Source organism: Jaminaea rosea, assembly GCF_003144245.1.
Source record: "Jaminaea rosea strain MCA 5214 unplaced genomic scaffold BDZ90scaffold_10, whole genome shotgun sequence".
Classification (NCBI taxonomy): domain Eukaryota; kingdom Fungi; phylum Basidiomycota; class Exobasidiomycetes; order Microstromatales; genus Jaminaea; species Jaminaea rosea.
The window spans coordinates 158,573-183,838 of NW_020289984.1; the positions used below are offsets into that span (position 1 = coordinate 158,573).

General features: G+C 58.3%; 8 protein-coding genes across 8 annotated transcripts; 5 read left to right on the forward strand and 3 right to left on the reverse strand.

The window, feature by feature from the left end:
• The first annotated feature begins 259 nt into the window (after positions 1–259).
• On the forward strand, positions 260–9,974 carry BDZ90DRAFT_280476 (hypothetical protein). The gene is made up of 2 exons (XM_025509285.1): positions 260–1,219; positions 1,297–9,974. Exons 1-2 carry the CDS (start codon positions 653–655, stop codon positions 9,721–9,723), a joined length of 8,994 nt encoding a protein of 2,997 aa, XP_025361049.1. The 5' UTR covers positions 260–652; the 3' UTR covers positions 9,724–9,974.
• Positions 9,975–10,158: 184 nt separating this feature from the next.
• BDZ90DRAFT_275214 (hypothetical protein) lies at positions 10,159–12,473 on the forward strand. Its single transcript, XM_025508868.1, has 2 exons — positions 10,159–10,812; positions 10,880–12,473. The coding sequence occupies exons 1-2, from the start codon at positions 10,189–10,191 to the stop codon at positions 12,365–12,367; spliced, it is 2,112 nt and encodes a 703-aa protein (XP_025361050.1). The 5' UTR covers positions 10,159–10,188; the 3' UTR covers positions 12,368–12,473.
• Positions 12,474–13,224: 751 nt separating this feature from the next.
• BDZ90DRAFT_241568 (Pentulose kinase) lies at positions 13,225–15,267 on the reverse strand. Its single transcript, XM_025507398.1, has 2 exons — positions 14,727–15,267; positions 13,225–14,638 (listed from the first exon to the last, which is right to left on the reverse strand). The coding sequence occupies exons 1-2, from the start codon at positions 15,207–15,209 to the stop codon at positions 13,280–13,282; spliced, it is 1,842 nt and encodes a 613-aa protein (XP_025361051.1). The 5' UTR covers positions 15,210–15,267; the 3' UTR covers positions 13,225–13,279.
• A 154-nt stretch (positions 15,268–15,421) lies between these two features.
• BDZ90DRAFT_233083 (hypothetical protein) lies at positions 15,422–17,013 on the forward strand. The gene is made up of 3 exons (XM_025506498.1): positions 15,422–16,157; positions 16,247–16,775; positions 16,853–17,013. The coding sequence occupies exons 1-3, from the start codon at positions 15,504–15,506 to the stop codon at positions 16,966–16,968; spliced, it is 1,299 nt and encodes a 432-aa protein (XP_025361052.1). The 5' UTR covers positions 15,422–15,503; the 3' UTR covers positions 16,969–17,013.
• A 187-nt stretch (positions 17,014–17,200) lies between these two features.
• BDZ90DRAFT_233084 (hypothetical protein) lies at positions 17,201–19,054 on the forward strand. The gene is made up of 2 exons (XM_025506499.1): positions 17,201–17,878; positions 17,957–19,054. The coding sequence occupies exons 1-2, from the start codon at positions 17,290–17,292 to the stop codon at positions 18,976–18,978; spliced, it is 1,611 nt and encodes a 536-aa protein (XP_025361053.1). The 5' UTR covers positions 17,201–17,289; the 3' UTR covers positions 18,979–19,054.
• A 114-nt stretch (positions 19,055–19,168) lies between these two features.
• Positions 19,169–21,675, reverse strand: BDZ90DRAFT_280481 (WD40 repeat-like protein; the record flags this gene model as incomplete). Its single annotated transcript, XM_025509286.1, has 2 exons — positions 19,169–20,794; positions 21,384–21,675. 2 exons carry the CDS (start codon positions 21,673–21,675, stop codon positions 19,260–19,262), a joined length of 1,827 nt encoding a protein of 608 aa, XP_025361054.1. The 3' UTR covers positions 19,169–19,259.
• A 268-nt stretch (positions 21,676–21,943) lies between these two features.
• BDZ90DRAFT_233086 (hypothetical protein) lies at positions 21,944–23,032 on the forward strand. The gene is made up of 2 exons (XM_025506500.1): positions 21,944–22,527; positions 22,598–23,032. The coding sequence occupies exons 1-2, from the start codon at positions 21,988–21,990 to the stop codon at positions 22,847–22,849; spliced, it is 792 nt and encodes a 263-aa protein (XP_025361055.1). The 5' UTR covers positions 21,944–21,987; the 3' UTR covers positions 22,850–23,032.
• Positions 22,714–25,004, reverse strand: BDZ90DRAFT_280483 (cysteine proteinase). Its single transcript, XM_025509287.1, has 2 exons — positions 24,758–25,004; positions 22,714–24,693 (listed from the first exon to the last, which is right to left on the reverse strand). Exons 1-2 carry the CDS (start codon positions 24,986–24,988, stop codon positions 23,008–23,010), a joined length of 1,917 nt encoding a protein of 638 aa, XP_025361056.1. The 5' UTR covers positions 24,989–25,004; the 3' UTR covers positions 22,714–23,007.
• Positions 25,005–25,266: the final 262 nt, after the last annotated feature.

Sequence of the window (25,266 nt, forward strand, 5' to 3'; positions counted from 1 at the left end):
CATCGACTTCGCTGGCTCTGTCTTGGCTCGCGTCTGTCTCTCTCTCTCTGTTCCGTCCTTCCGTCCGTCCAACTCTCGTCTGCGATTGACTTTGGACTTGAGCCCGCGCTTCGACTTGTCTGTCTGTCTGGGCCGCTCTCTCTCTGTGGCTCCGTGTTGCCCACCCGGTCGTCCGCCCGCCCGCCCGCCCGTCTGCCCCGCGGTTGGCGTCAGAGGCAGGGCATCGCCTTGGACGTGACATCGTCTGCATTCTCTTGCTATCTCATCCCGTCTGATCTCTTTCCTTGCTGCGGCCACAGCTACTTCTTATGCTGGGACCCTCGAGCACGACCGATCTCTAGCTGTGCGTCGCCCAATTTGGAACTATCGACGGCATACAGGCACTGAGGTAGCACCACGCAACACGCACCACGCACTACGCACCACATCCTCTTCCTCTTCTTCCTCTCTCTCTGGCGGTCAGATCCCCTTCTCATCGGGACCTCGCTTCTAGCCGACCTGCCAGAGTGCCCTCGACATCCTCGACATCCTGACGATTACAGAAGGCATTGACGGACGACAATCATCTTTACCCTCCTTTTCTGCCTTCGCGCTGCATCATCGGTCCATCCGCTCATCGCCTCATTCATCATCTGCTACTCTGCCCTTCGCCATGAGTCCCCCCTCTATTGGCGGCGGCGGCAACGGGGGAGGCAGCATGGCAGATCAATCGATTTCGACGATATCAATGTCCTCATCGTCGAGTCGAACTCCGCTCGAGATGCCCTCCATCGCTCAGAAGCGCAGCTCTAGCTCTATTCATACGCCCAGCCACTCGCAGTCGCAATCACAGTCTCAGTCTCAGTCTCAATCGCACCGAGCACAAAGCTCAATATCTCTAAGCACAAGAGGCAACTATCGGGAGAGCTCTCAGTCCCTCGTTGCCCCGGGTACTGGGGCTGCCAGCCCATCGAGCCATCATGCTATTCAGTCCTCACCCATGGAGTCGACTGCGTCATACCCGGGCTCTACTTCCATGGCTGACACGACGCAGATGCTCATCGCGAGCGCAGTCCAACGTCTTGTGCGTAGACTTCCCTTCAATTCAGGTACCAAGCTCACTTTCCTTGAAGAGGATGAGCTGGTCCGATCATGTGTCGCCAACCTCGTTACTGTCAGTCGAACGCAACTACCTACCGTCGCCAAGGAACTCATGGCTGCAATGGAGACTCTCAACAGGGTTCGTTCCGCTGATCGTGTTGAAGTGTATAGCATTGACTAATACTTTCACCTCGCTGTTCTGGCCCAAACCCACAGAGCGCTCAAGCATTCTCAGAAGACCAGATCAGCGTCAACCTCCTCCAGTCACAGCTCCTCGTCCTGAGAGTCATGACCGCATGTATGCTATACCATTGGCGCTGCTGTCAAGAGGTAGCTCCACCGCAGCAATCCCCTGAGGGAGCGCCGCGAGAGCCTCTACCTCTGGCTTGGGTAGACCCAGACCCACTAGAAGATCACTTGGCCAAACAAGTCCTCTCAGTCATGACAGTCACACTGCGGCAGACGGTAGCGCGGGAAGATCGCCAGATCAATGCGTGGGCCGGCCTCTCAATGGCAGGCAACGCGACGCAATCGGGTGCAGGCAAACATGGCGGCATGAGCAGCGCAGCGAGGTCAGCCATGCGTGATTGGGATCAGACGGCAAGTTTCGGCAGCGTCAAACAGCAAAGTCGGTGGGACGAGCAGACGCAATCGCAACCGGGAAGAGATGAGAACATGGGCTCGACGAGTGCGGCAGGAGGCATGAGTGGCAGTGGCAGCGCTCCTGGACCTGCCGTCGACAGCGAGGGCATACCAGTCGCAGCATTGTCCCTCGTCAATGGTGTCAGTCTCTTCGTCCTGCCACCTGGCTGTCCTCCGGCATTGGCTCCCTTTGAAGTACCTTCACCCGGCTGTCCTGACCTTGGCGGGACGGATAGGCCGCAGCGCTTCAAGCCCCTCGCCGTCATTGGGGGCGCTCAAGAAGGCTTCGGTAATGCAGGCCTCGGCGAGGATCTGACCAAGTCAGTTCCAGCCTTGACCAAGGCAATCTACCGCTACGCAAATCTAGTCATCTTCTATCTCAGTTCGAGCAACTGGCAAGTCGTCTCTGCGAGGATCAAGAATCGCATCGCCTACCTCATGTCCACGCCAGAGGAGTTCCCCAATGCCGCCGACCTGCGCCTCATCGAGTGCGGCAATCTTGATCCGCGCCGTCTTACCATGGTCTTCCAAGAGCTCACGAGCGCCTTTCACCACTTGCGCAAGAGCACGCAGAATACGGCTGGCCTCATCGTCCGCAGAATGGTGTGGGCCTTCATCCAATATAACCCGGTCCATTTCGCCACGCTCTATCAGACGGGTAGGCGGCTCGACGGGAATCCCGAGGTCCTTTTCGATCAGGCCTTCACGCTTTCTGAGGCAAGCAAGAGGAAACCCGCACTCTGGCCGATGCTCACTGCGCTGCTCATTCTTTGCCCAGACGTTGTAGCAAGAGTCGTCGCTTCGGGAGGCAGTGGCAAGAACAATGCCTCGGCAGGCTTGGCCAAGAAGGCGAGCTTCATTGACGCCCTTCGCAAAGCTCTCAAGACGGGCAAGTACGGGGACATTGCCGCTGTTTGCGCCATGGACATTTGCAAGGCTGCTACGTACACGCCTCCGACGAGCAATAGCGGGTTGCGCATGTTGGTCCCAGAGTTCGAGCGAGAGCTCAAGGAGCGAGTCTTCGACCCCTCTAAGCCTATGCTCAACTCCGCCAAGCAAATTGAAACCTCACTCATCGTCGATGGCTTCATCAGCTTCTTCCGCCTCGATCCGAAGAGGACGTTGCAGCACACCATTCCCGTTTGCATCGCTGATTCCAGCCCGACAGCCTTCAAAGTTGGCTTTCTAAAGGCCATTCTGCAGCTCGTTAGCGAGTCGTTACACATCCCTTGGAATCCGCAAGTGCCCATCGTCTTCCCGCAGGCGAGCCCGTGGATGAGACGGACATTTAAAGACCTCGTGTACAGGCTTTTGAGAGAGGGGCGAACGCAGCAGCAGCCAGCACGAAGGGTCCTCCCTGGCGCGGGCAAAGCCGGCGCCGACGATCTTCAGAATCGCCTTCAGCTCCTGCACGCCATCCTCAGCGTCTGGAAGGCCGATCCGCGCACTGCCTCGCACGGACTCGCCTTCAATTATTCGACGGGTCTGGCATCTCTGTCGCCTCACCGATCAGTCGGTGATATGGACCAGCTCCTTCAGGGGGCCATGCAGACGGACTCGGTCCTCTCTTTGATCTTCATGATCACCCGCGCGTCCTTTCTACCTGGCTGCACAGAGCTTCACGCCGCAGCTCTTGACGTCTTGCACGCTTGCTATCAATCGGCACAGGGAGGCGGCCACGGCCATGGCTCTGACCGTCCAGACGAGCATCACGCAACCTTCTTGCTTCATGCCCGCAGGGCCATGCACTCGTCTGAGGCAATGTTGACCCAAAGGCTCTCAGAACATCTCGTGCGCGCACCCGACGCCGTCGAGCAGCGACATTGGTATCGCTTGTGGGTTTCTGGACTTCAACTGCAGGTCCAAAATGCTTTGAGCTACAGCGCGATGTCGGTCGCAGAAAAGGCAGAGACGCCTCGCCCGTCCTTTATCGAGAAGCTCCTCGAGCGGCTGATGCTTTCGATTGGCTTCTTCCTCGGCATCTGCTCTGCTGATTCCGAGGTGGTGACCATGGCATTGAGCAGCTGTGCCAGCGTTGTCCTCCTGCGCAGAGAGGCGAGACGAGTGGGCGACATGGCCAAGGCGCTCGGCGATGACTGGAGCGTCTTTTGGGAGAAGCTCACTGATCCGGCTTTTTTCACCCTCGGCCGCGTAGCTCGTCAGAAACGCATCCGTGCATTGCTGCGCAACATCAAGTATCCTACGCCGGCAGCGCTGATCACCTGGAAGGAGACGCTGCGAAGGTGGAGCGTCCTCACCTCCATTGTGGCCAAACCCATCGAGAATGGATCCTCGAGCGAATCCGTGGTTGACGAGCGCGTGGCAGCTCAGTGGGACAACTACGCTGGCTTTTTGGCTTCACTCAGCGGTTGCTTTATGGGATCGGCGCCTACCGACTTGCCTGCACTCCCCGACTCGATGCTCGACCCGGATTTCGCCCTTCCCGCCGACATCCATCAGCTGATCGACAGCTTTCTCCAAGAGATGGTCGACCTTCTCGTCTCCGACTCAGTGTGGGTGCGGGAGAAAGTCAAGGAGACACTTGGCCTGGACCTCAATTCGCGACTATCAGGCGCTCTCTTCCGCCAGATCCATGCCGTACTGGGCGACTTTTTCGACAAATCAACGGGCCTGCCTCAACCGTCCGAGATGTTCACCATCTTCGTTGAGCAATCAATATCCGTCGTTCAGATGGTACTCAATCGCATTGACGTCGAGTGCACGGAATGGACCGGCAGCGTCGACATCGGCTCGCTCATGGTCCTCTACGTTGAGTATGTCAATGCTCTTGGTCGTCGCGAGCAGGCTCTGCGCATCAAGACATCGATGTGCCAACTTTGCGAGGCTCTCATGGACAAGAGGCACATGTTTGCCTTCCGCAACGAGCTGCGTGTGCGTAATCGCCTCTTTCAGGCTCTCATCACTTGGACCTCGGACTCGCCTGTCAGCGAGGACGGCAAGGCATCTGGCAAGATCGACCGACTCCAGCGTGAGCTCGACGTTGCATGCCTGAAGATCATCTCGACTCTTTTGGACGGCTTGCCACTGCTACTGGCCGACGATGCGCTCATGCTGGACGAAAAGGTCGAATGGGCCAAGTCGAGGCAATTCTCGCTCTTCTCCAGCATCTTCATCCGCATTCTCAACCGCACTCGGCAGCTCGAGTCGTCGGTGGGTATCGGCATCGGATCCGCGGCTAGCATCGTGGATCGAGCTCGAGCCGGGCAGCTACTCTCGACTGCCGCCTTGACTGCTCAACGTAATCGCGAGGCCGTGCTCAAAGAGACTGCTCCGTTGCGAGAATCGGCCATTTTGGCCTTGTCTAACTTGCTGGCATCGAACATCGACAGCGGCCTCCAACACTCGCTCATGCTGGGCTACTCGGAGGATCCAGAGCTACGCACGGCTTTCATGCGCATCATGACGAACGTTCTCAACCAGGGCACCGCTTTTGATCCGTTGGAGCGTCTCAAAGAGTCGCAGAAGCAGAATCGTCTCGTCGAGCTTATCGGCGATCGTAACTTCTCTCTCGCCCTCGCCATCTGCCAAGTCTGCCGTGGTTGGGACCCAGAGCTGGGCATTGACCGCATCATCTTGAGCATCTTTGACTCGAGGGGCGGCATTATCAAGTTCCTCAAGGCCGCCGTTGAGGAGGAGATCGAGAGCACGGCATCTGAGGAGATGGTATTCCGCAGCAACTCGTTCCGCACTCACCTGTTGTCTCTCTTTGCGAGGACGCACGGCTACGACTACTTGCGCTCCATCATGACTCCTCTTATCACCGAGATGGCCAACAAGCCACGCGGCTTCTCCTTCGAGATCGACCCTCAGCGTCTGGAGCCTGGCGAGTCAGCGATGGTCAATCAGTCGAGGCTGGAAGAGACGGCGCAGAGCTTCATCAACACAATTTGCGACTCTGCCGCTCAAGTGCCAGCGGTGATGAGAGAGCTCTGCCGCCACATCCGCCTCGTCATGGACCGCAAGTTTCCCAACTCGCGTTACCAGGGCGTTGGAGGCTTCATGTTCCTGCGCTTCATCAGCCCAGCAATCGTTGCGCCGCAGAACATCGATATGAACCTCGACGGTCCAGGCAAGGGCTTGCGAAGAGGCTTGCTCCTTGTTAGCAAGATCCTGCAGACGCTCGCGAGCAACAATCTCTTTTCTGCGCACAAAGAGCCGTTCATGATTGGCCTCAATGACTTCCTCAGGAGCAATGTCTGGCGGGTGACTACCTTCCTCGACGGCATCTCAGACACGCGCACCGATCCAGAGCGATTGCACGCCGCTGATCAGCCCCTAGGCTATGGCATCCATCCATCCGGTTACGGCATCGATGAGCGAGAGCAGCGCGCTCTGCACCAGTGGATGGTGGACAATGCTGAGAAGGTTGGCAATGAGTTGCTGTCCAGGGCGTCCGCGACAACCCAGCCCTCTTCTCCTGGCTTCGATGGCTCAAATCAGCCCACGTCGCCAACGGGTACTGGCATGGCTGGCAGCGGCGGCAGGCAGACCTATGACCAGCTCAAATCCACGTTGGCTGAGCTGGGGCCTCCTGGACGTCATGCGTCCGACGCAAGCAACAGCAACATGAACAACGCTGGTCTGCCTCCCGGACAAGGTACTCAAGCGCTGCAAGATTTCTACCGTCGCACTGGCGCTCGCAACTTGCACGACAATTCTTACGACAAGCTTTTCTACATCGGTCCTCCGTCCAAAGCTGGCCGTCCCGTAGTTTACTACTGCCCCAACCTGCAAGACGCAGAGACGATCGACTTTGAAGGCTTGATGGCGCACGGGATCCAGACGCTTGAGCAGCTGCGAGGCCAGGAGTTTGACGCCATTGTCGACATGACGGCTCTCAAGAAGAGCAATTTGATGCCACCAGCTTGGGCATTCTACTTTGCGAGCATCATCCCTCCTGACATTGCGAGCAAGATTCGAGGCGTCGTCATGTTCAACCCAAATACGGCGGTACGGCTGTGGTACGAGTCGGCGAGATCGTTCCCGGATTCAGCCTACTCTGGCACGATTGGCTTGGTGGCACAAAACCTCCAGATCCACCATTGCAACTCGTTGGGCGAGCTCGACTCCTTCATTGAGCGTCGCAACGTAGCTCTCTGCCCGGAGACGCTCGCCATCACATCTGCCGTCGCTGAGCATCGCTTCACTCAAGTGACGATGGTATGGTACTACCGCCAGCTAATCCCAGTCACATTCAAGATTGGTGGCGAGTATCTGCAGATCACCGCGCTCAAGGGCACGGAGTTCTTCGCTGGTCGCCCCGCCAACGCCAATGACGTCTTTCATCTGGCCGATATCGACGACGTCCGCTCGCTCGCCAATCGAGGCGACGACAACACCTTCCTGCTCACCGTCAGAGCGAGCGAGCTCTCTTTCCTCTTCCACAGTCGTGAAAGGACGAACATCGTGCAAGCGCTCAGGGAGGCGAGGGCCCGAGTGTCACGCATCCGCCCGACTAAGTCGCTCGACCGTACGCTTCTACCCAGTGACGTACCAGGCACACTGCTCAATATGGCCATGCTCAATATCACCAGCGAGCATCCCGGTCTGCGTTTGAGCGCATACAATCTACTCTGCGCACTCTCTGGCTCATTCAACTTTGGCGCATCGGCTGCTCGCAAGAAGCTGCTCAATAGCAAGGGCCTTTCGCTGCCGGCCAACACGACGAGCTTTGTGGTCGATCTCAGCCGCGACTTCGCCGTTGCAGCTCCAGGCGCCACGCTCGAGTTCTTCGTCTCCTTCTTCGAGGGCTTCGAAGCGGCGTCGCCCAACCAAAAGACGATGAGCCTGCAGTACATGGCTCCCTGGCTATCCAATCTCGTAATGTTCACCCATGCCAGCCGCGAGGAGCAACCAGAATTTCAGCGCCGCATCAAGGAGATCTTCGGCCAGCTCCTGGCCATCACCACGAAGCAGAGCGACATGTTCGCTGTCATGCAGAGGACCGTCTGGTGTCACGTCAGCAAGCTCGACGACCTTATTCCCCTCGTCTTGGAAGTCTTTTGCGAGGCTGCCATTGATTCCGGCCTCTACTCACCACGCTTCGACGCCGTCGTTGACACAATGGTTTCCTTTTCGTCGATGAATCTGCGTGGCAAGCTCTTGGCCAGGCTACGCAGGGCTATTGGCAAGACGTCTCACAATCCCACGGTGGCCAGCCTGCACGAAAATTCGGCTTGGAAAGAGATTGCTACCTTGACTCGTATCAACATGGTCTTGTCGTTTACCGCCGGCCGTCTCGAGGCTCTACTTTACCTGCCCGAGGTGCTGCACGTCGTCTTACTCCTTGCGGGCAACGGCGCTGACGCAACGCGCTACGCTATTCGCGGCACCGCCATCAACCTCATTCACTCGCTCTGCACAGAAGACAGGCTCGAGATGACAGGCTCAAGCTCGACGGCCACAACGGCCAATGGTGGCGGTAGCAGCAGCGTGCGCGAGGTCAGCAGCGATGAGGGCACTGTGCACAACCGAGAAGGTCTTGCTGGCCTCCTCGAGCGCCTGGCTGGTGACGAATCCGCTCCTCTCTTTGGCTTGCCTCAGGGCACCGACGGTGACGCCTACACTCTCGCCTCCTCCGACGTGGTACGACCACCGCCAGACAGCGATCAGATTGCAAGCCTCGCCGAGCTCATCTACGAGATTGCAGAGCTGGCAGCTCCGACGGTGGACACGGCCAACAGCTGGCGAGCTCGCCTGACAAGCCTGGTGACAAGCAAGGCCTTCCAGTACAATCCCATCGTGCAGGCTCGAGCCTTTGTGCTGCTTGGCTGCCTGGCTCGCGGGGAGATCGACGATGACTTGCTCTACCAGATCTTGGTCTCGCTCCGTGGTAGCATCACTGAGTGGGCAAACCTTGGCAACGACGCGCCCATGATCAGCATAGTAGCCTGCCTGGGCAAGGTCGTCACCATTCTCCCGCCGCAATCGCGCTATCTGGCTCAGATGTTCTGGCTGGGCGTCGCAATGGTGCAGAGCGGTCACGTACCCCTCTTCAAGGCTGGTGTCCAGCTCCTGCAGACGACTGTCACGACTTTGGAAGAGCGCAAGACGGCCGAGGCCATGGGTTCCGACTTGATGGGAGTCCTCTCTGCCGCTCGAGCTGAGGTGCAAGACGCTGCGGATCGCCTCGACGCTGAGTGTGGTGTCGACTTTGAGGGCAGCTTCTCATTCCATCTTGCCGCTCTGCTCGTCAAGGGTCTGCGGCATCCGTCGACGAAGACTGCCACGACAACCCTCTTGCGCAGTCTGCTGAGTGCGACATCAGCGGCAGCAGACGGTTCACGCAGGTCGGCGCACGGCAAGGTCGATGCGGAGCAACTGGGCTTTTTCGTGGCTCTGCTGCCGACGATTGGCAAAGCGGAAGACTACGGCGAGCTGCTTACCCTGGCAGGTCTGCCTGCACAGGCTAGTCAAGAGGCTGTCACAGCACTGGCCAGCACGCAGCGATGGCAGGTTGAAGGTGGCGGCGGCAGCATCGTCGTAGTTGGCGGCGGCGCTGCGACAGGCGACGGCAGCAATGGCTTCTTCAAGTATCTCGAGATTCCTGACAACAAGACAGCTCTCCTCGCCGTAGCCCTTGTGTGCAGTCTCTTGCTCAACGCCAGCAGCGAAGGGGAAAGGCTCATCCTCTTTACTTACTTGGCCGACGCAAGCCGCGAGACTCCAGCCATCCTCTCGATTCTCTACAACTCGCTGGCTCCCTCCATGCGCGAGATCCTTATCAACTCGCAACTTGGCCCAATTGTGGACGCGGTACAGACAATTGCGCAGGCTGCCATTTTCGAGCCCGTCTTTGCGGCGCAGGCGGCAGAGACGGCTCGACGAGGTGGGCCCGAGGCCTTTTTGGAGGAGGCTGGTTTCTCGAGCCTGCTGAAGTGCGGCAGCTTCGGTGCTCCTCTTACGGATGCGCGGCGCTTGGTATTGGCCAAGCTCAGTACAGCGATGCTGGCCAGTCTGGTCGATGCGGCGGCGGCGTAGTGCGACGACGTCGCTTGCAAGTACACAGCCAACGTCCACACTCAACTTCTCTTATCATCATCGATCGTTCCCACCCCTCTCTCCTCTTTACCTGTAATACTGTCCCGCGAGCCCTCTATTTTGCACCTGCAGTGGACTCGGCCCCGCTTTCCTTAGACTCGATAAGCCCCAGATGACTGTTGTCTCCTTTCTCACCCTCTCGCCTCTCCCCACCTTTCTCGAATAATCAATCATCAGCCGTTTTCTTGGTCGATTTCGAGTTGAGCGAGGCGAGAGCAGGTGGGCTGTGCGTCTGAAAAGTGCGAGGCCCGTGCGCCGTGTGAGCTCATGCCGCCTGTCGATTGCCGCTCACTCGAGGGCTGAGTGCCGCCAGTGCTCAGTTCTTGGCTGTGTCCTCCTTTCTTGCCATCGCGACCGTCAACACCATCATCATCCCACCATCACCGACCTTGGCGTCACTCTGCAATGGCGTCCATGACTATTCCCACCGATATCAGCAATACGACGCTGATCATCTTGGCCAGCAACATGTCTACGCCACAGCCTCAGACTCCGCGTCGCATTGCCGTCGAGGGCTTACGATCAGATGGTGACATCAAGTCCTTTCGACGTCGACTGCCCACGATCCTTGCCTCAAACGATACGTCGATGGCCGTCGACATCTTCTTTAAGGGAAGCGGCGAGCGATCCAGCGCGGGTGTCCCCAGTGGCAGCAAGGACAAGTTTGAGAAGCGTGTTCGAGATTGCCTCGATGCCGGCAAGCCCATGTCCATCAACTATCGTCTCCGTCCAAAGGCTGCTCAGCCTACGGGCGCGCAGAGCACGACGACGACGACCACCACCACGCCAGAAAGCAACAAGGAGCCAATGACCTTTCAGCAAAACCTGGCTGGTCTCGTCAAGTGTATCAGCGAATTGCAGACTGAGAATCGCAAGCTCAAGGCTGAGCTCGCCACCAAGAGTACGCCAGTCTCGGATGCTCAGCGCAGCAAGGCGTCCGCTGATCGACCCACTCAAAAACTTGACCTCAAGGAGGAGGCATCCGGTATCGCTAAGACGATGAGCAAGTTCCTCGACGCGTACAGTACAGTGAGTGGGGTGAAAAGGAAAGGTTCATACGTGGTAGCTTGCTGAGACAACCTGCCTCTACCTGCAGCTCATGAGCCAGGATGGTATCATGCCCGGTCCCGTGGCTCCCAGCGACGTCCCCGTCCCGCCCAGCGCCAGACCTACGCTGCACCCTAACATCTACTGCGATGGGCCGTGTGATTCACAGGTCGAGGGCATCCGCTTCAAGTGCACTGCATGCCCCGACTTTGACATGTGCGAGCCCTGCTACAAAGGTCACCGCAAGGCACACGTCAAGACACACGGTTCCGACCACCTCTTCCTCACCATTCACGAGCCTCGTCTCTTTGGGATCGCTGTCCAAACGGCCAGGGCCAAGGAGATGGGGCAGAAGTCGAAGCCCGCCCAAGACATGGCTCGAGGGAAGGAGGAGATGGAGACGAAGGACAAAGTTGCTTCTCCTCCCACCTCTGTCGCACAGCCGCGCGTAGTCATCGACGTCCTTGACGAGCCCGTGCCTGACAACTCGGAGCTTTCGGCGGATGAGAAGGTCGAATTCTCGTCGTCCATAGCAGCGGCCATCAACAATGAAGGCGACAGCTGGCCATCCCTCGTCAAGAACATCGTCTGGTTTCTCCACGGCAGCGCGGCCGTGCGCGCCATCAGTGGCGGCGCCGAGACTCCTGCCGACGACATCACTCTCGATCTCGACCGCATAACACGGGCTCAGGTTCAGCAGGTCAAGATCTTCCTCCGCGCCAAGGAGGTCGATAGCGAGCAAGCAGTGGTCCGCGCGCTCCACGAGCAAGCCTGCGGCGAGGGAAAGGTAGAGAGAAGCAGCGAAGCGAGCGAGAACGTCTTCATGGGCGAGCCAGACGATGCCGCCGCCGCCACCGGTCGCAACTCCACGACGGCGCCCGCGTCTGCATCCGTGCCCGCGTTTGTGCCTCTTGGCTACAAGATGCAGTCCGGCACTTGGAACAGCGAGATCGTCGAGACCACCGCACAAGGGTGGACGATACGCAACACGGGTGCCTCGCCCTGGCCGCTCCAAGGCAAGGATGCAATTGTAATCGATGTCGTGTATGCCGGCCCACGCTGGCACGGGACTGTGCCTACGACAGATCTCATCAAGGGAGGCGACAAGCTTCAGCTGTCAGCGGGCGAGACTCTCTTTATCGCCCGCCCTGCCGAGGTCCTTGACGAGGCTTTCCTCAGATTGGCTTACTACCATCGCATGGGCTCCTCCTCACCTAACCGATTTGGCGAGCAGATTCATCTCACAGTCAGCGCGTCCCACGGCGAGTCCGCCATAGAGCCCTCGTCCACGTCACTCTCAAGTTCTTCGCTCCTCACCATCCCTGTGGCCCCCGAAGATCACGACGGCTCAGCTAGCCTTGCTCCCGCAACGGACGTCGATGGCTTCTCCGACGTGACCACTTCCGCCACCCACACCACCAGCGAAAGCCTCCGTAGCCCGGCGCTCAGCAGTGTCCGCTCCTCGGATGTCGACGATGAGGATGACGACGCTTTCGAGCTCATTGACCGCGCGACGGACGAGGAGAGTGTGGTGTGAAGACACGCGGCGCCGCGCAGCGCACGTGCGTGAGAGCTCCTGGCTGCGGCTGTGTTGTCCTTCATCTTTGACTCTTACATTCAATGACATCTGCTGACAATCCGGACTTGACAGCGAGTGATCAGCATGCCGACAGTCCGCCATCACGAGCGTGCTGCATGAAGGCATCAGTCGTAGAAGGTCAAAGGCAAAGCCAGACATCGTCACCCGTGTTGCTGAATACCTTCGCATGACAACGTGTGGCACTCATGCTTCTCTTGACCTTGATCAATGGTGCTGGGCTTTCATCAACATTCTTGCATCACGAACCCTCATTCTATTGCTGCCTCATCTTGATGCAACATCTGAGCATGTTGCAAATGGAGAGCAAAGTACGCAAGGTACATCGCACTCAGTAGCGGCCTTGCGACCAAATGTCAAAGCCCAGTACAGCAGACTCTATGCTCCTCCTAAGGAGAACGAACCTCACCTGACAACATACAGCTGTGACGCTGACAAAGCGCATTGGGGTGGGCTCTTCCCGCTGACAAAGCGCTGTAACGTCACCGAAGAATAAGGCAGAAGCGCTGCGGTCGCGAAAGAGATCATTTCTTTGAACGCAGTCAGATCACGCGTGTCGAGATGCTAAATCACTGCTGCAAGCTGCTGATCAGTGAAGATCACAGTGCGCAAGGCATGCTAGGACTTGTACAAACAGCGCAAGTCTGTAATTTTAAGGTCACACCAGGCAATTGTTGCGTCTTGAAGGAGTGATGTAAGACGAAGAAGCGTGACACCTTTGTACACGCGGTGCGCGTCGGCTTCGCGATCACGCAAATGGGCAGCGCGCGCAGCGCTGCCATCACCTTCCGATAGCTCGCGGGGAAGACTGAATGCGATTATGATTGTACTAGTCGCTCAGAGCAAAGCGCATCATGCCATCGCCTCGTCCATCATCTTCTTCCACCTCCTCTGCGCGTCGATCATCTCTAGGAAGATGCGATACTTGGCGTCCAGCAGCTTCTTCTCTGACTCGTTACCAGATGGATACACAAAATGCCCTGCCTTCGTCATTGTTACCATGAGGTCCCACAGTCGCTCGCGGTCCTCCCATCCTGCTGCGGTCACGTCACCCTGCGTGGCGAGGGCGGCGCGCTTGTCGCTGACCTCGTGTGCAAAGCGACCGAGAATTGCCGACCCTTTCACAACGGCTGTCGCTCCTCCGCCTTCTGGGATCAAGACTTTGACGTTGCAGCCGTCGGCGAGAAGGTGCATCAGCGTTTCGTTCTTTGCCTGCGAGCCGCTCATGTAGATTGAATCGATCTCGTGTCCCTTGCTGTTCATCTTTTCGATGATCTGTCGCGTCTGGAGCGCGATGGCTTCGAGAGTCGCAAGGTACTTGAGCGCAAGGTCTTCTGGTCCGGACGAGAGGGTGAGGCCCGAGATGATGCCCTTCATCGACGGGTCTGCGAGCGGAGAGCGGTTGCCGTGCAGGTCAGGATAGATGTGCAGGTCGCGCGTAAGGTGTACGAGTGTCGAGGCATTGTGCCGCTTGGCCAGGGAAGCAAGGATGCCGTCCAGGAGGGCAAACAAGCTGGTGCCCTCGCGCTCTGCTTGAGCCTTGAGCTGCGGAGTCGCCGGGTGTGTCTCAATGATGAAATCGATGAGCTGACCCGTCGAGCTCTGCCCACCTTCATTCTGCCAGAAGCCAGGAAAGACGACGTCCTTATAGGGGCCCCAGACGCCCTCGACAAAAACGCCATCGTCGTTGCCACCCTGAGCTTGCACGCAGTAGCACGTCGACGTCCCTGCGATAGCCGCCAGACGGTGCTTGGACGAGGCGAGGGAGACGTTGGCCGAACCGGGCTCATTAGTGGCTGGCGCGGCTACGGTACCCACCCAGCCAGCATAGGCGTCGATGAGGGCTGAGCCAACTGCTGTACCAGGCAGAAGCCCCAAGTCGGCCGCTGCTTCCTTTGTCAGGCCTTGGCCTACAGGCTGGCCAGCCACTTGGACGAGGCCATTCTTGCCGGGCACGCCTCCGATCTGATGGAAGTCATTGTCGGTGAGGCAACCCAGGCCGATGGCTTGATGAAAGTCTGGCGACCATCCAATGGTGGAACCGGCGACACCAGGCGGGATGTACGACGTCTTACAAACGAGGGAGCAGGTAGAGCGAGCGGTCGATGCCGTGGCCTTGTAGGTGAGCCAGTCCGGGAGGTCGAAGAATTGGCAGCGCGAGAAGAGCAAGTCGGGCATGTTCTTCTTGAGCCAGAGCGTCTTGGGAATCTCCTGTGATGGAGCAGCGAGAGGGGAGGAGGACCACTTGTGTCAGTTGGATCTTTCGGATTGACTACCCTTCACCTCGTCCGGTGCTCACCATCTCAAGCGACATTGATCCGCCAACGTAGTCGAGGACCTTGTGGCCCGTAGAATTGATGGTACGCGCCTCCTCTTCAGCTCGGTGGTCCGCCCAGAGGACAATATTGGGCACAAAGCTGTCCTGGCTGGTTCGCAAGGAGGACGACCCCCACTGCTGTCCATGCTGAGGTGGACTGACGTCGACTGGCTTACCCTCATCGTCTACAACGGCGAGGGAGCAAGTAGCGTCGAAGCCAAGACCTTTCACTCGAGCTGGGTCTACCTTGGACACGACGAGACACTTGTTGACGCAGGCAGCAATTGCTGCCCATATGTCGCCTGTCGACTGCTGAAAGATCCTGGAGTCGTCTGGGCTTCGCCACGTCTTTGTATTCTGTGAGTGCGTGGCCAAAACCTCGCCGTCTGCGGTGACGAGGATGGCTCGCGCAGACCCAGTGCCTACGTCGATGCCAAAGTAGCAGGGCTGAGATGAAGACGACATTTCGGGTGCGTTGGTGGAGATGGAAGGGATATCGGCGTCGTCCTCTGACGAATTGGATTGAGATTTCCTTCCCTTCTTCCTGCGGGCGCAGCATGGCGGTGGAGGCGTCGCAGGTGCAAGGGCGGAAGGGCGGAAGGGCGGGAAGGGCGGAAGGGGGGGAAAGGCAAGAAGAGGGCCGGGCTGAGATGATAGGCGCCAGTCGATGAGGAGGAAATGAATTGTCGCCTCTGTTAGATAGCCGTTAGCCTGCTCAACACCTTCCCATCGTCGCCGCCGCCACCGCCGCCACTCGCCATGCTGAGAAGTGCAGCGCGGGTAGCCGTGCCCGTCGCCCCTGCGTCGCAGGCCTATTCGCGCCTCGCCATTCGGTGCATGACATCCTCATCTTCGTCTTTAGCGTCAGCTCCTCCAAAGGCGCCCGCTAAGACGCTCAAGCCGTCGTCCAAGGTCAATGCCCGTACATCCCGCCTACTGCGCTCGCAACTAGGCACTTCCGCCGACGCCTTGGCTCCTGAACAGCCTACTCCAGAGCAGCAGGCTGCTCATCAGGCTGCTCTGCAACAGGACACCTTCTCGCGTGTAACTTCCTCCCCACCGGCAAAGCTGCAGCAGGTCATTGCTCACGCAACGGCGTCGACCTACGACTTCAATGCGCTCATTCAATCTGGCAGACTGCCTCCAGATTGGCAGCTCTTGGAAGACGGTCAAGTCATCTATCTGCCGTCTTGGCCAGTCTCTAGCCACGCCGGCCCTGCAAGCTACACCTCCCATCGCGCTGGCTCGGGCGAAGTCTTCATACTCCGCAGTGGCGCCTACGTGACATGGGGCATCAACGCCGAACAGTCGAAGCGATTTAGGTCTCTCGTCCTCACCCCAAGGCAGGAGAAGGGAACGTCGACGTGGCAGGTTGAACGGGGAGCCTATGAAGATGTCGGAGAGGAAGAGATGGTGCGTACCAGTGGTGCGAGTCAAGAAGGGAGGATATGCTCTTCTTCGAAGCTGATCAGAGTCCTGCCCCAACCCTTTGTTAACGCCAGGAGTTCTTACGCAACGAAGAAGAGGTGACGCGAGTCGTCGGCGACGTTCTAATCATCGGACGAGCACCGCCCGAGGCAGATCCAGAGTCGCCCACCTATGACGATCCCTGGTCACCACTCCTCGCTCGCCTCTCCTTCAGCGCAGGCCTGGCCCTCTCTGCGCGTCTGTCGTCACAAGAGACGTCCCTCTCGACGTACCTTGCATCCGTCCAAGGCATCCCGCGCCTACTCGAAGAAAAAGGTCGCGTACCCATCTCACGGCGAGAGGTGGTGCGCAAGATGGGACGCCTCCTGAAGCTGCGTCAGATGGTCAATCTCGAGGAAGGGTCCAAAGTCGAGGAGCTTGAGCTCTTCTGGGAGAATGCGAGAATGGAGCAGCACTACGATTCGATCTGCACGACTCTCGACATCGAATCGAGGTTCCGATCGCTCAACGAGCAGCTCGACCACGCCGAGAACCTCATGGGTGTGCTCAGGGCGCTCTTGACCGAGGGCTCGAGCCATCGTATGGAGCTCGTCATTATCGCTCGTGAGTTACTCGTCGTGATATTTCGAGATCACACAGCAGCTACTGACTGTGCCGTCCTTGCGCCGCTTTGCATCCAGTCATCGCCGTTGAGGTGGCATTAGCTCTGAGCTCCCATATACCAAAGGTGTGGGCGGACGATGACGAGGAGGAGGAGGAGGAGGAGACAGTCAAACCCGTCGTCGTGGCGCGCTGAGCACGCTTACCTCTGAATGCTATTACTAGTCATCGCTCTGCACATCGTAGCTGCACGCTTCTGTCGCAGCTTCTGTCGTACCGTTTGTGGCCGCCCGCTCGTCGCTCGCCGCGTGGCACATCACCAAAACCAACGACAAACATGTGGCCCCATCACCACCAGACGGGCAACGTGGGTCTTTCCGTTGGCAGCAGCGCGAAGCAACCAGTCGTCAGATCGCGTAGGACGGCATGGTCTTGTCCGCTACGCCGCCGCCGTGTCCACTATCATTACGCTGTTTCGTCTTTAGGGTCTCGGCGGCCGATGTGGATATTGTGACTGATGCGATGTGAGGGCGGCGAGGCCGGCAAGCGGGTGCCACGTGTACAGGGCAATGAAGCTGTGCGCGTGGCTCGAGGCAAGGCGGGCACGGGAGGCAAGCGCGTGTTCCTCTCTCTCTTTCTCCCTTTCTCCATCTTGGACTCTGCCATCCATTCGATGGCATCATCGTCATCTCGTCAACACCCTCATTTGCCTGTTCACGCCGCATCATCTCCGCAGCCTGTCCTCCCCATCGAGCCATCTGACTCGCGTCACCAAGCATATACGATGAGCCAAAACCTCGGAGGTCGAAGGGGATCCACCGATCCCATTCTCCACGCTCACATGGCTGCGACGGCTACCGCCAACGCCAACAACTCGTCAGCCTCGCCCGCTCATCAGCAGCAGCATGGCAACCAGCATCATCAAGCACCCTCGCCCTTTGCAGCCAACTCCCCAGGGTCGCGAAAGAGGGATGCCGCTAGCGCCATGCTCGACCACGCAGGTGCCAATTCGTCTCCTGGCCAAGCCAACAATGATGGCGCGTCCAACAGCGGCAACGGAGGCGACAGCGACTCTCACGCAGTCATGCAGCACATGGGACACGATGGTGAGATTGCGACGCGACTCCCTTGGGTAGGATCGAACGGCTCGCTGATGCATCCGCTTTCCTCTTCGCCCTTCACAGGCGAAGGACGAGCGTCCCTGGCTAACTTGAGCGAATACGATCTCGAAAACTGGGATGGCGCCGCTGTGGCTGCTGCCGCTGCCGTCGCAAACGCCAGTGCCAACGCCAACAATGGCGCATCCGCTTCTTCCCCCGGACAGACAGACCAGTACGGCAATTACTATACTCAGACTGCTGCAGGAGGTCATGATGCTACCAACGCGGCTGCCCCCGGCGCTAGCGCTGGCGGCAGCAACGCGACGACTACCAGCACGAGGAGCAGCAAGAGGGTCAATCGCGGTGCAAGCGCCAATGCAGGTAACACGACCGCAGAATCTGCCAACAACGGCGGTTCCTCCACCGAAACCAAGAGCAGCCTCCCTTACGCCCGCTCCCCCGAGCTTCGAGTCTCTCACAAGCTCGCTGAACGCAAGCGCAGAAAGGAGATGAAGGACCTCTTTGATGGCTTGAAAAAGTGCCTCCCTGATCCAGAGACCGTCGCCGCCAACACAGCAGAGGCCGTCGCAGGCTCATCGTCGCGAGCAGGAGCAGAAGGCGGCCCATCGACTGAGTCGGCCAAGGATCGCGGCAAGCTCAGCAAGTGGGAAGTCCTCTCCCGAGCGAGCAACCACATCACCTGGCTGCAGCAGTGCAAAGACAAGCTACTTTCCGACGTCGAGCGATTGAGGCAACAAGTCGGGCTTCCGCCCTTCGAGTTGCCCCCTTACCCTCAGGCAGAGGCTGTCAACATCGACGACGAGTCCAAAGATGCGGATGCCACCATGGGCGAGGGCGAGGCCGAGACCGAGGCCGCTTCCGAGTACAAGCAGGAGCACCAGGAGCACCACAGCGAGCACGAGCAGCACGAGCAGCACCAAATTCCTGAGCCCCCTCAACACAGCAGCATGACCGAGGCAAACAGGCCCGCCGAGGAGCCAATGTCTGCTGTCCACCACGAGAACACCAATGCGGGCCACGAGATTCAGGCCGCCATGAACATGTTCAAGGCGCAGCAGCAGCAGCAGCAGCAACAGGCGCAGTAAGTCAGTACGACTTGTCCGCGCCTTCTGCCTATCGCTAGCTACCTTCGATCTCCATGATATCCTGCTTCGATTCCCTGGTTCTCGCGGCCAGCTCGTTGTCTTTGTTTTCTAGCCTCTGACTTGTCTTTGAGCCAGCTAGCCAGTCAAGTTGTCACTCGTCGCCAATGTGAAAGTTTCAGTCTACGAAAGTGCAGAGGACGATTGATTGGTATGATTGGCAGATCTAGCATGCTGCGCGTGATGTTGATGATGCCCTCCTCGTCTTCGCCTGCTCGCTCCATCTACCAGTACTGGTCCTCCTCCTCTCCACACCCTTGATCCCCATCGAGTCGCCGGCTCCTCTCCCCACTCAGTGCCCGGTCCATCGTCCAAGTCCTGACTACACAGTCATCGGCCGCGCTCGCCAGCTTCCATGCCGATCCCTTGCCCACATCGCCCTCACCGCCGCTAGCTGCAAAGCACCACGAAACTGAGTTGACCTCACAGTTGCGCTGATGCGCGCCAGTCCCGCTAAGCGCCGCCGAGGAGTCAGCGAGAGCAAAGCGCCGCAACACCGTTGGCGTCTTGGCCTTGACGTCCCACAGCAGAACGTCCCCTGAGTTGCAACCAAGGGCCAAGGTCCGTCCGTCAGGGCAGAGGGAGAGACGGTTGTAGAGGGAGTTGCCCCGCTGCGTGGGGTGATAGAGGGTCTCGATTGAGGCCAGCTCTTCGTCGCGTTGGGCGAGGATATCGAAGCTACTGGAGCCTGCAGGGTCGAGCAGGTGGTAAGGCACGCCATAGATTCGCCCGTCGGTACACGCTGCCCAGAGCGTGTGAGATGATGAGCTGCCGTGTCCTTCGTCGTCGATTCCGCCGACAATGCTCGAAATGCCGTGGGCGCGAGCGTTCCAGCCGTGTCCGACGCTGGTGGAGAGATCGTTCGACTCGTAGACGGGCTTGATTGCGATGCGCTCTTCGCTGCTGGTGCAGGCTGTATCTGTCAATTCGCTGTCAACGTGGTCGCTGGGTCCTAGCACAAAGGACGGTGAGCCTGGTCGAGCCTTGCGCGGCTTGACCTTGCGAGCGCGCCTGCCGCTCGATGTGATCAAGGTATCTGAGTACGGCGTGGCCGCGTTGACGTCTACGTCGCTAAATGGCACCCTTGAAAAGCTCGGAGCGCCCGCAGCATCACCACTCCTTGGCTGCTGGCTGCCGTGACTCTTACGAGCGACGGCGAATCTCAGGTCCCACATCTTGATGCGCGCGTCCGTGCAGCCCGTCGTGATGAGATTATGCTGATGATGGCGATGATAGGAGATGCTTGTGACTCCTCGAGGCGCCGTAGCTGCCACCGAGGTCTTACGCTTGACGCCGCTGTACGAGTTGGCATGGGCTGACCATAGAGAGAGCAACGGTGCCAATGACTCGGGCTCGTCGCCTCTGTCGGCCTCATCGCCGCTTCCTGCTCCATGGCCGAGGTTCATTACTGCGTGGCCGGTCGGCGTCCTAGTATCGTAGACGTGGACTGCCCCATCGCGTCCTCCACTTGCCAGAAGATGGCCATTGCCTGCGGGATCCCATTCAATGGTCCTGGCTGTACCCCTCGAGCCGTGAAAGGAATTAACGAGCTTGCCGCTGGCCGTGTCCCAAACCTTGACCGAGTAATCAGACCCACTCGTGGCGATGAATCGATCATCAAAGCGCCAGCTTACTGAGAAGAGGGATCCCGTCGTTGCCTTCCAGTTGGGACGGCGGATATCGGTATCGCTCGCCGGGATGCTCGTATCGATGAGGGAGAGGGTGCCCTCGTTATCGCCTACAGCGAGCCATTCAGGGCCTGGGGAATAGGAGCGGGCCGAATATGAGTAGGTTGAGCACAATGGCTGCGTGTGTCCCTGATGGTCCGAGGCCGAGATGGCATACAAGGAGTCGAAAGGTTGAGAGACCAAAGTGGAATGGGCTGGAGATTGAGAGATCTGTCGACGGAGTGCGAGTGTTGAGGAGCCAATTCTGCCGCCTCCTATACCAGGGCCACACCTCATCGAAGCTAAAGCCGAGGCCAGATTGGTTGTTGAGCGCAGGCTGAGGGGAGTGGGTTTGCGGGGTGAAGGAGAGGCTGAGCCGCTGAGGATGGTCAAGTTCAGTTGTGGTTCAAGGCGACGAGATTGACCGATGTTGGTGGGCGAAAGAGGGCCTCGTTGCAATTGCGTTGGCCTCGTGACAGAAAGTCCGTCTCCTGGCCAATGGTAGTCGTCGTCGTCGTCGTCATCATCATCTTCATCTGAAGATGATAAGTCGGACGCGTGACGCATGAAATGGATCCGGTCTGCCCTCTGCCTCACCATCGTTGGACTGCTGGCGATTGTATTGGCATCATCATGACGTCGCGCCCTCTTTACGCCTCTGCGCGCGCTCGTATGGCTGACAGGGCTGGTCAGAGTGGATGATGATGCCGATGCTCCTGTCCTGAGCCTGGCTCTGGGCGCAAAGAAGGCCGAAGCTCTCGAAGGCGTGACATTGCCCTTGATTGTAAATGAAGAGGAAGAAGGTTTGCGTGGAGAGTAGAGATGCAGCGTACGCGACGAGGTACACGGTGGTGATGAAGGGGGCGTCTCTTCCCTTTGTCGTCGAGTGGCTGACGATGGAGGAGTGCGAAGCGTAGGTGACAATGCTGATGAGCCTTGAGACGATGATGGCCCTGAAGGTGTCTGTGGGCATTGCAGCAGCGACATGCTGAGCCTGGCCACTGCCTCGCCTTGGGGGATGCTCAATGGATGGATGTGGTTGATGTGCTATGGTGGTATGGCGACTACTTGCTTGTGCACTTTCGTGTCACTTAGACTGTTCCCTTTTTGGCGCCCGCCTCGCCCTCAAATGAGCCCGACGCGGCACGACGCGACTCATCCAACGACGGACTGGCGGCAACGACGGCGGCGTCGGCGGCGACGCGCACGCCACGGCTACTCGTCAATGTGGAGAGGAGCGTCAGCCTCCTTTACACCATCAACAGCCATCTTGAGCTCATCTGATATGCCCCTCTGCTCACTCCATCTCCTCTCGCTCACTTGTTCACCACAACAGTACCTTAAGCAGCTCAGCACCAACAAGAACATCGTCCTCGCAAGCCAACCGCGCAATCCCCCCGTCATACGCGTCGGCAACGATGGCGAGCGAATCAACGCCACTCAATGGCATCTCCTCGTCATCTTGGCGGGCAAAAACAAGCCCCTCAGAGATGACACTTCGCTGGGAGACAGCATCAAAGTCGAGCTTATACTCTCAACAGGCATCCCAACGAAGCTCATCGAGGCCTACCGAGACCGTCGATCCAATCTCATCACAGACATTGGACCTCCCCTAGCATTCAACATCGTAGCTTGTAGTGGCAGCACATCATCATCACAGACGATAACCCCATCGCCCGACTCACAGAATCTCGAACTCAGCAATGGTCTCATAGATTTTGCACATCGATTACAAGGCGAAACAGCCAGCAAGGGTCCCGTCTGGATGCTCAACCTTCTCAAGTTCAAGGAAGGCCACAAGGAGAATTACATCAATTATGGAAAAGTGAGCGCCGCACCCGACTCGTCCTTTCAGAGCTGAAATGCCCTTCTGACAAGTTTGCCCTCGTCATCAGGCCTTCGCAAAAGTAGCGCAGCGCTTCGGCGGCCAGGTCGTCCTGGTAGGCTCCGTCTCCGACTCTCACTGGGACGAGTTCGCTCTCGCACACTATCCGTCCATCAGCCACTTTGTAGACATGTCCGCCGATGGCAGCCCTGGCGGATACCAGGAGATCAACAGACGATGGAGACTGGGAAGCCTCGAGGACACAGGTATCATCTGTACAACGCCACTAGATGTGCCGCCGGACGGAAGAGCAAAGATGTAGTGCAAGAGAGAGGGAGAGCAGATTGAAGATGTGCAATGCAATTGCGAGGAAGCCTCGCGATGAAAGTGCTGATAGTGCTGGTGCTGATGGTACAATGCAGAGATTCGCAGCCTCGCCTCTTTGATCCCCTTCGCCCGCCTTCTCTCACCGCTCAAAATCTAGATAGACTTTCTCCCCTTCATGCGCTCCTTGGCTTTGCTCCCCTGGCCACCACCTCCATGAGTATGGAAGCGCTGCGCCGAGATGGGCGACAAGATGCCCGCACCTGCCCCTCCACTCTTATGCTTTTTGTGCTTGCCTCCGCCGATGCGATGCAAAAAATCGGCGCCGTGCTTATTTGCTGCCTTGGAGAGGGAGAAGCGCGACGACGGTGGGCTAGAACCATTGGGCGTAACATTGCCGCCATAAGAGGCGGCGTATGGAGAGCGGATGGAAGTACCGAGTGGGCTAGACGCTGGTCGACCATTCTGGTGCGCCTTGGGGTGCTTGATGAAGCTGCTGTTGTTGCTGCTGCTGCTGCTGCTGCTGCTGTTGCTAAGATCGACCTTGGAATGCGGCGGGCTGCTCGCTGTCGAGAGGTGCGGATGCTTGGCAGTCGATCGAGCGCCGAGGTCTTCTTCGTCGAGGTCGGACGGCGGTCGCTTCGCTGACTTGGTATGCACAGGAGCTGTCGAGGTCGTCGCAGTCGAGATTGCCTGCGCCAGGGAGTCACCGTTGCCGCCTTCCCTGACGTAGAAGAGAATATATGCGCTCTTGGATGCTGCGCCCGGCCGGCTACTAGGCGAGACCATGTCGTCATTCATTCCACACCACTTGCCTGCGGGTGATTTGACCTGCGCGACATAGTGTCCGCTATGAGGGCCGCCCCCGTGGTGGTGCACGACGGCGTAGAGCGAGTACGAAGGTCCGTCTTGACCTGACGACATCCATCTACCTTTCAGTCTGAGCTTCTCCTGGAACTCGATCGGCCTGCCGATCTTTGCGCCCGTAAAAGTGAAGCGCTTGAGATGGACAGTGAGAACGTTGGGCGCCTGGTCGATCTTGAAGTGCTTCTCTGCATTTACGAGGTTTTTGCACTTTTCGCATCGGTACTTCTCTGATCCTCGAAGCTGTTCTACATCAGTGAAGAGGTGGAAAGCGTCCTGCACCGAGTCGCAGCGACGTATGTCAAGGGAGAGGTCGAGGATGGGGTCGAAGGTGTCCGAGTGGTGCTTACACCTGCCACATGTCACACGACTTCTCAGTCTGCCGCCGAAGATCTGGTGAACGAACGTCGTTTCCCTCAGAGCAGACTGCTTGGCCTTCGCAGACCCTTCTGCTAGGCATGCTTGCTGCAGAGAGTCGAGGAGAAGACGAAGCCACTCATGTGCGTCCTCCTGACGTCCATGGTGGAACGACTTTGCGACTGACTTGAGATTGCGAATGAACTCTTCTGGCGTCGTCGTCGTCGTCCGACCACCAGTCTTGCCGATTGCCCTCTGTGTAAAAGACTGGAGCGCCTTGACAGGGTCAAAGTTCTTGACGGAGCCTCCAAGTTTGCCCTTGAGGAGCTGCACGTCCTGAGTGAGGAGCAGGTGTGCGAGGGGCGCAGTATGGACGATTGCCTGCATGGTACTGTTCATGTAGCAAGTGTTTCCTCGATTGTGAAGGCCAGCGCCGACGTTTCTAGCCTCTCGAGGCCATGTTAGGGGGATCCTGCCAGAATAGAGGGAAGGGGCCGAGGGTGAAGAAAGCATTGACTTGGACGATGAAGCTAGGGCTGATGCAGAAGCCGGCGATGACGATGACGACGACGACGCAGAATTGCGCATGGGTTCATCGTAGTCGACGGTCATATGTGGAGACTAAGCGATGCGAGAGAGAAAGTCAGATGCTGCGTGCTTGGTCACTATCGAGTGCAGAACTGACCTTGGCGATGCCCTCGTTGATCGGAGGGTATTTGACCTTTGGCGGCTGAAGCTTGGACTTTTCGAACTTGAGGGGATTAGATAGGAGCTCAGAAAGAACGCTTTGGACCTGGAGTGCTGAGTCTATTGATGGCAGCTTGGATTTGGATGATGACGATGATGGATGAGGAGGAGAAGAGGAGTCAGGACCGAGGGGAACACGATGAGGTTTGCCAGCTACCAAGGCTGGCATGGCGATGTCGAGCCGACGTGGTTTCCTGTCTGAGCTGCAGCGGCGTCGTGCGAGGTGACGAGTAATGCCGTGTCTTTGATGATGAGAAGTAGGTGGATAAGTAGTCGCTCAGCCGGCTGGGCGGGCGGATAGAGTACGAGTAGATTGGTGGCACCAGCGGCGGCAACGGCAGCGGCAGCGGCGTCAAGCGGTCAAATTTTCTGGCGCGACACAAGTGAGGCGCGACTCGAATTGGGTGGGCGAGCGAGCGACAGTGGTGAGCCAAAACGCTCGAGCGT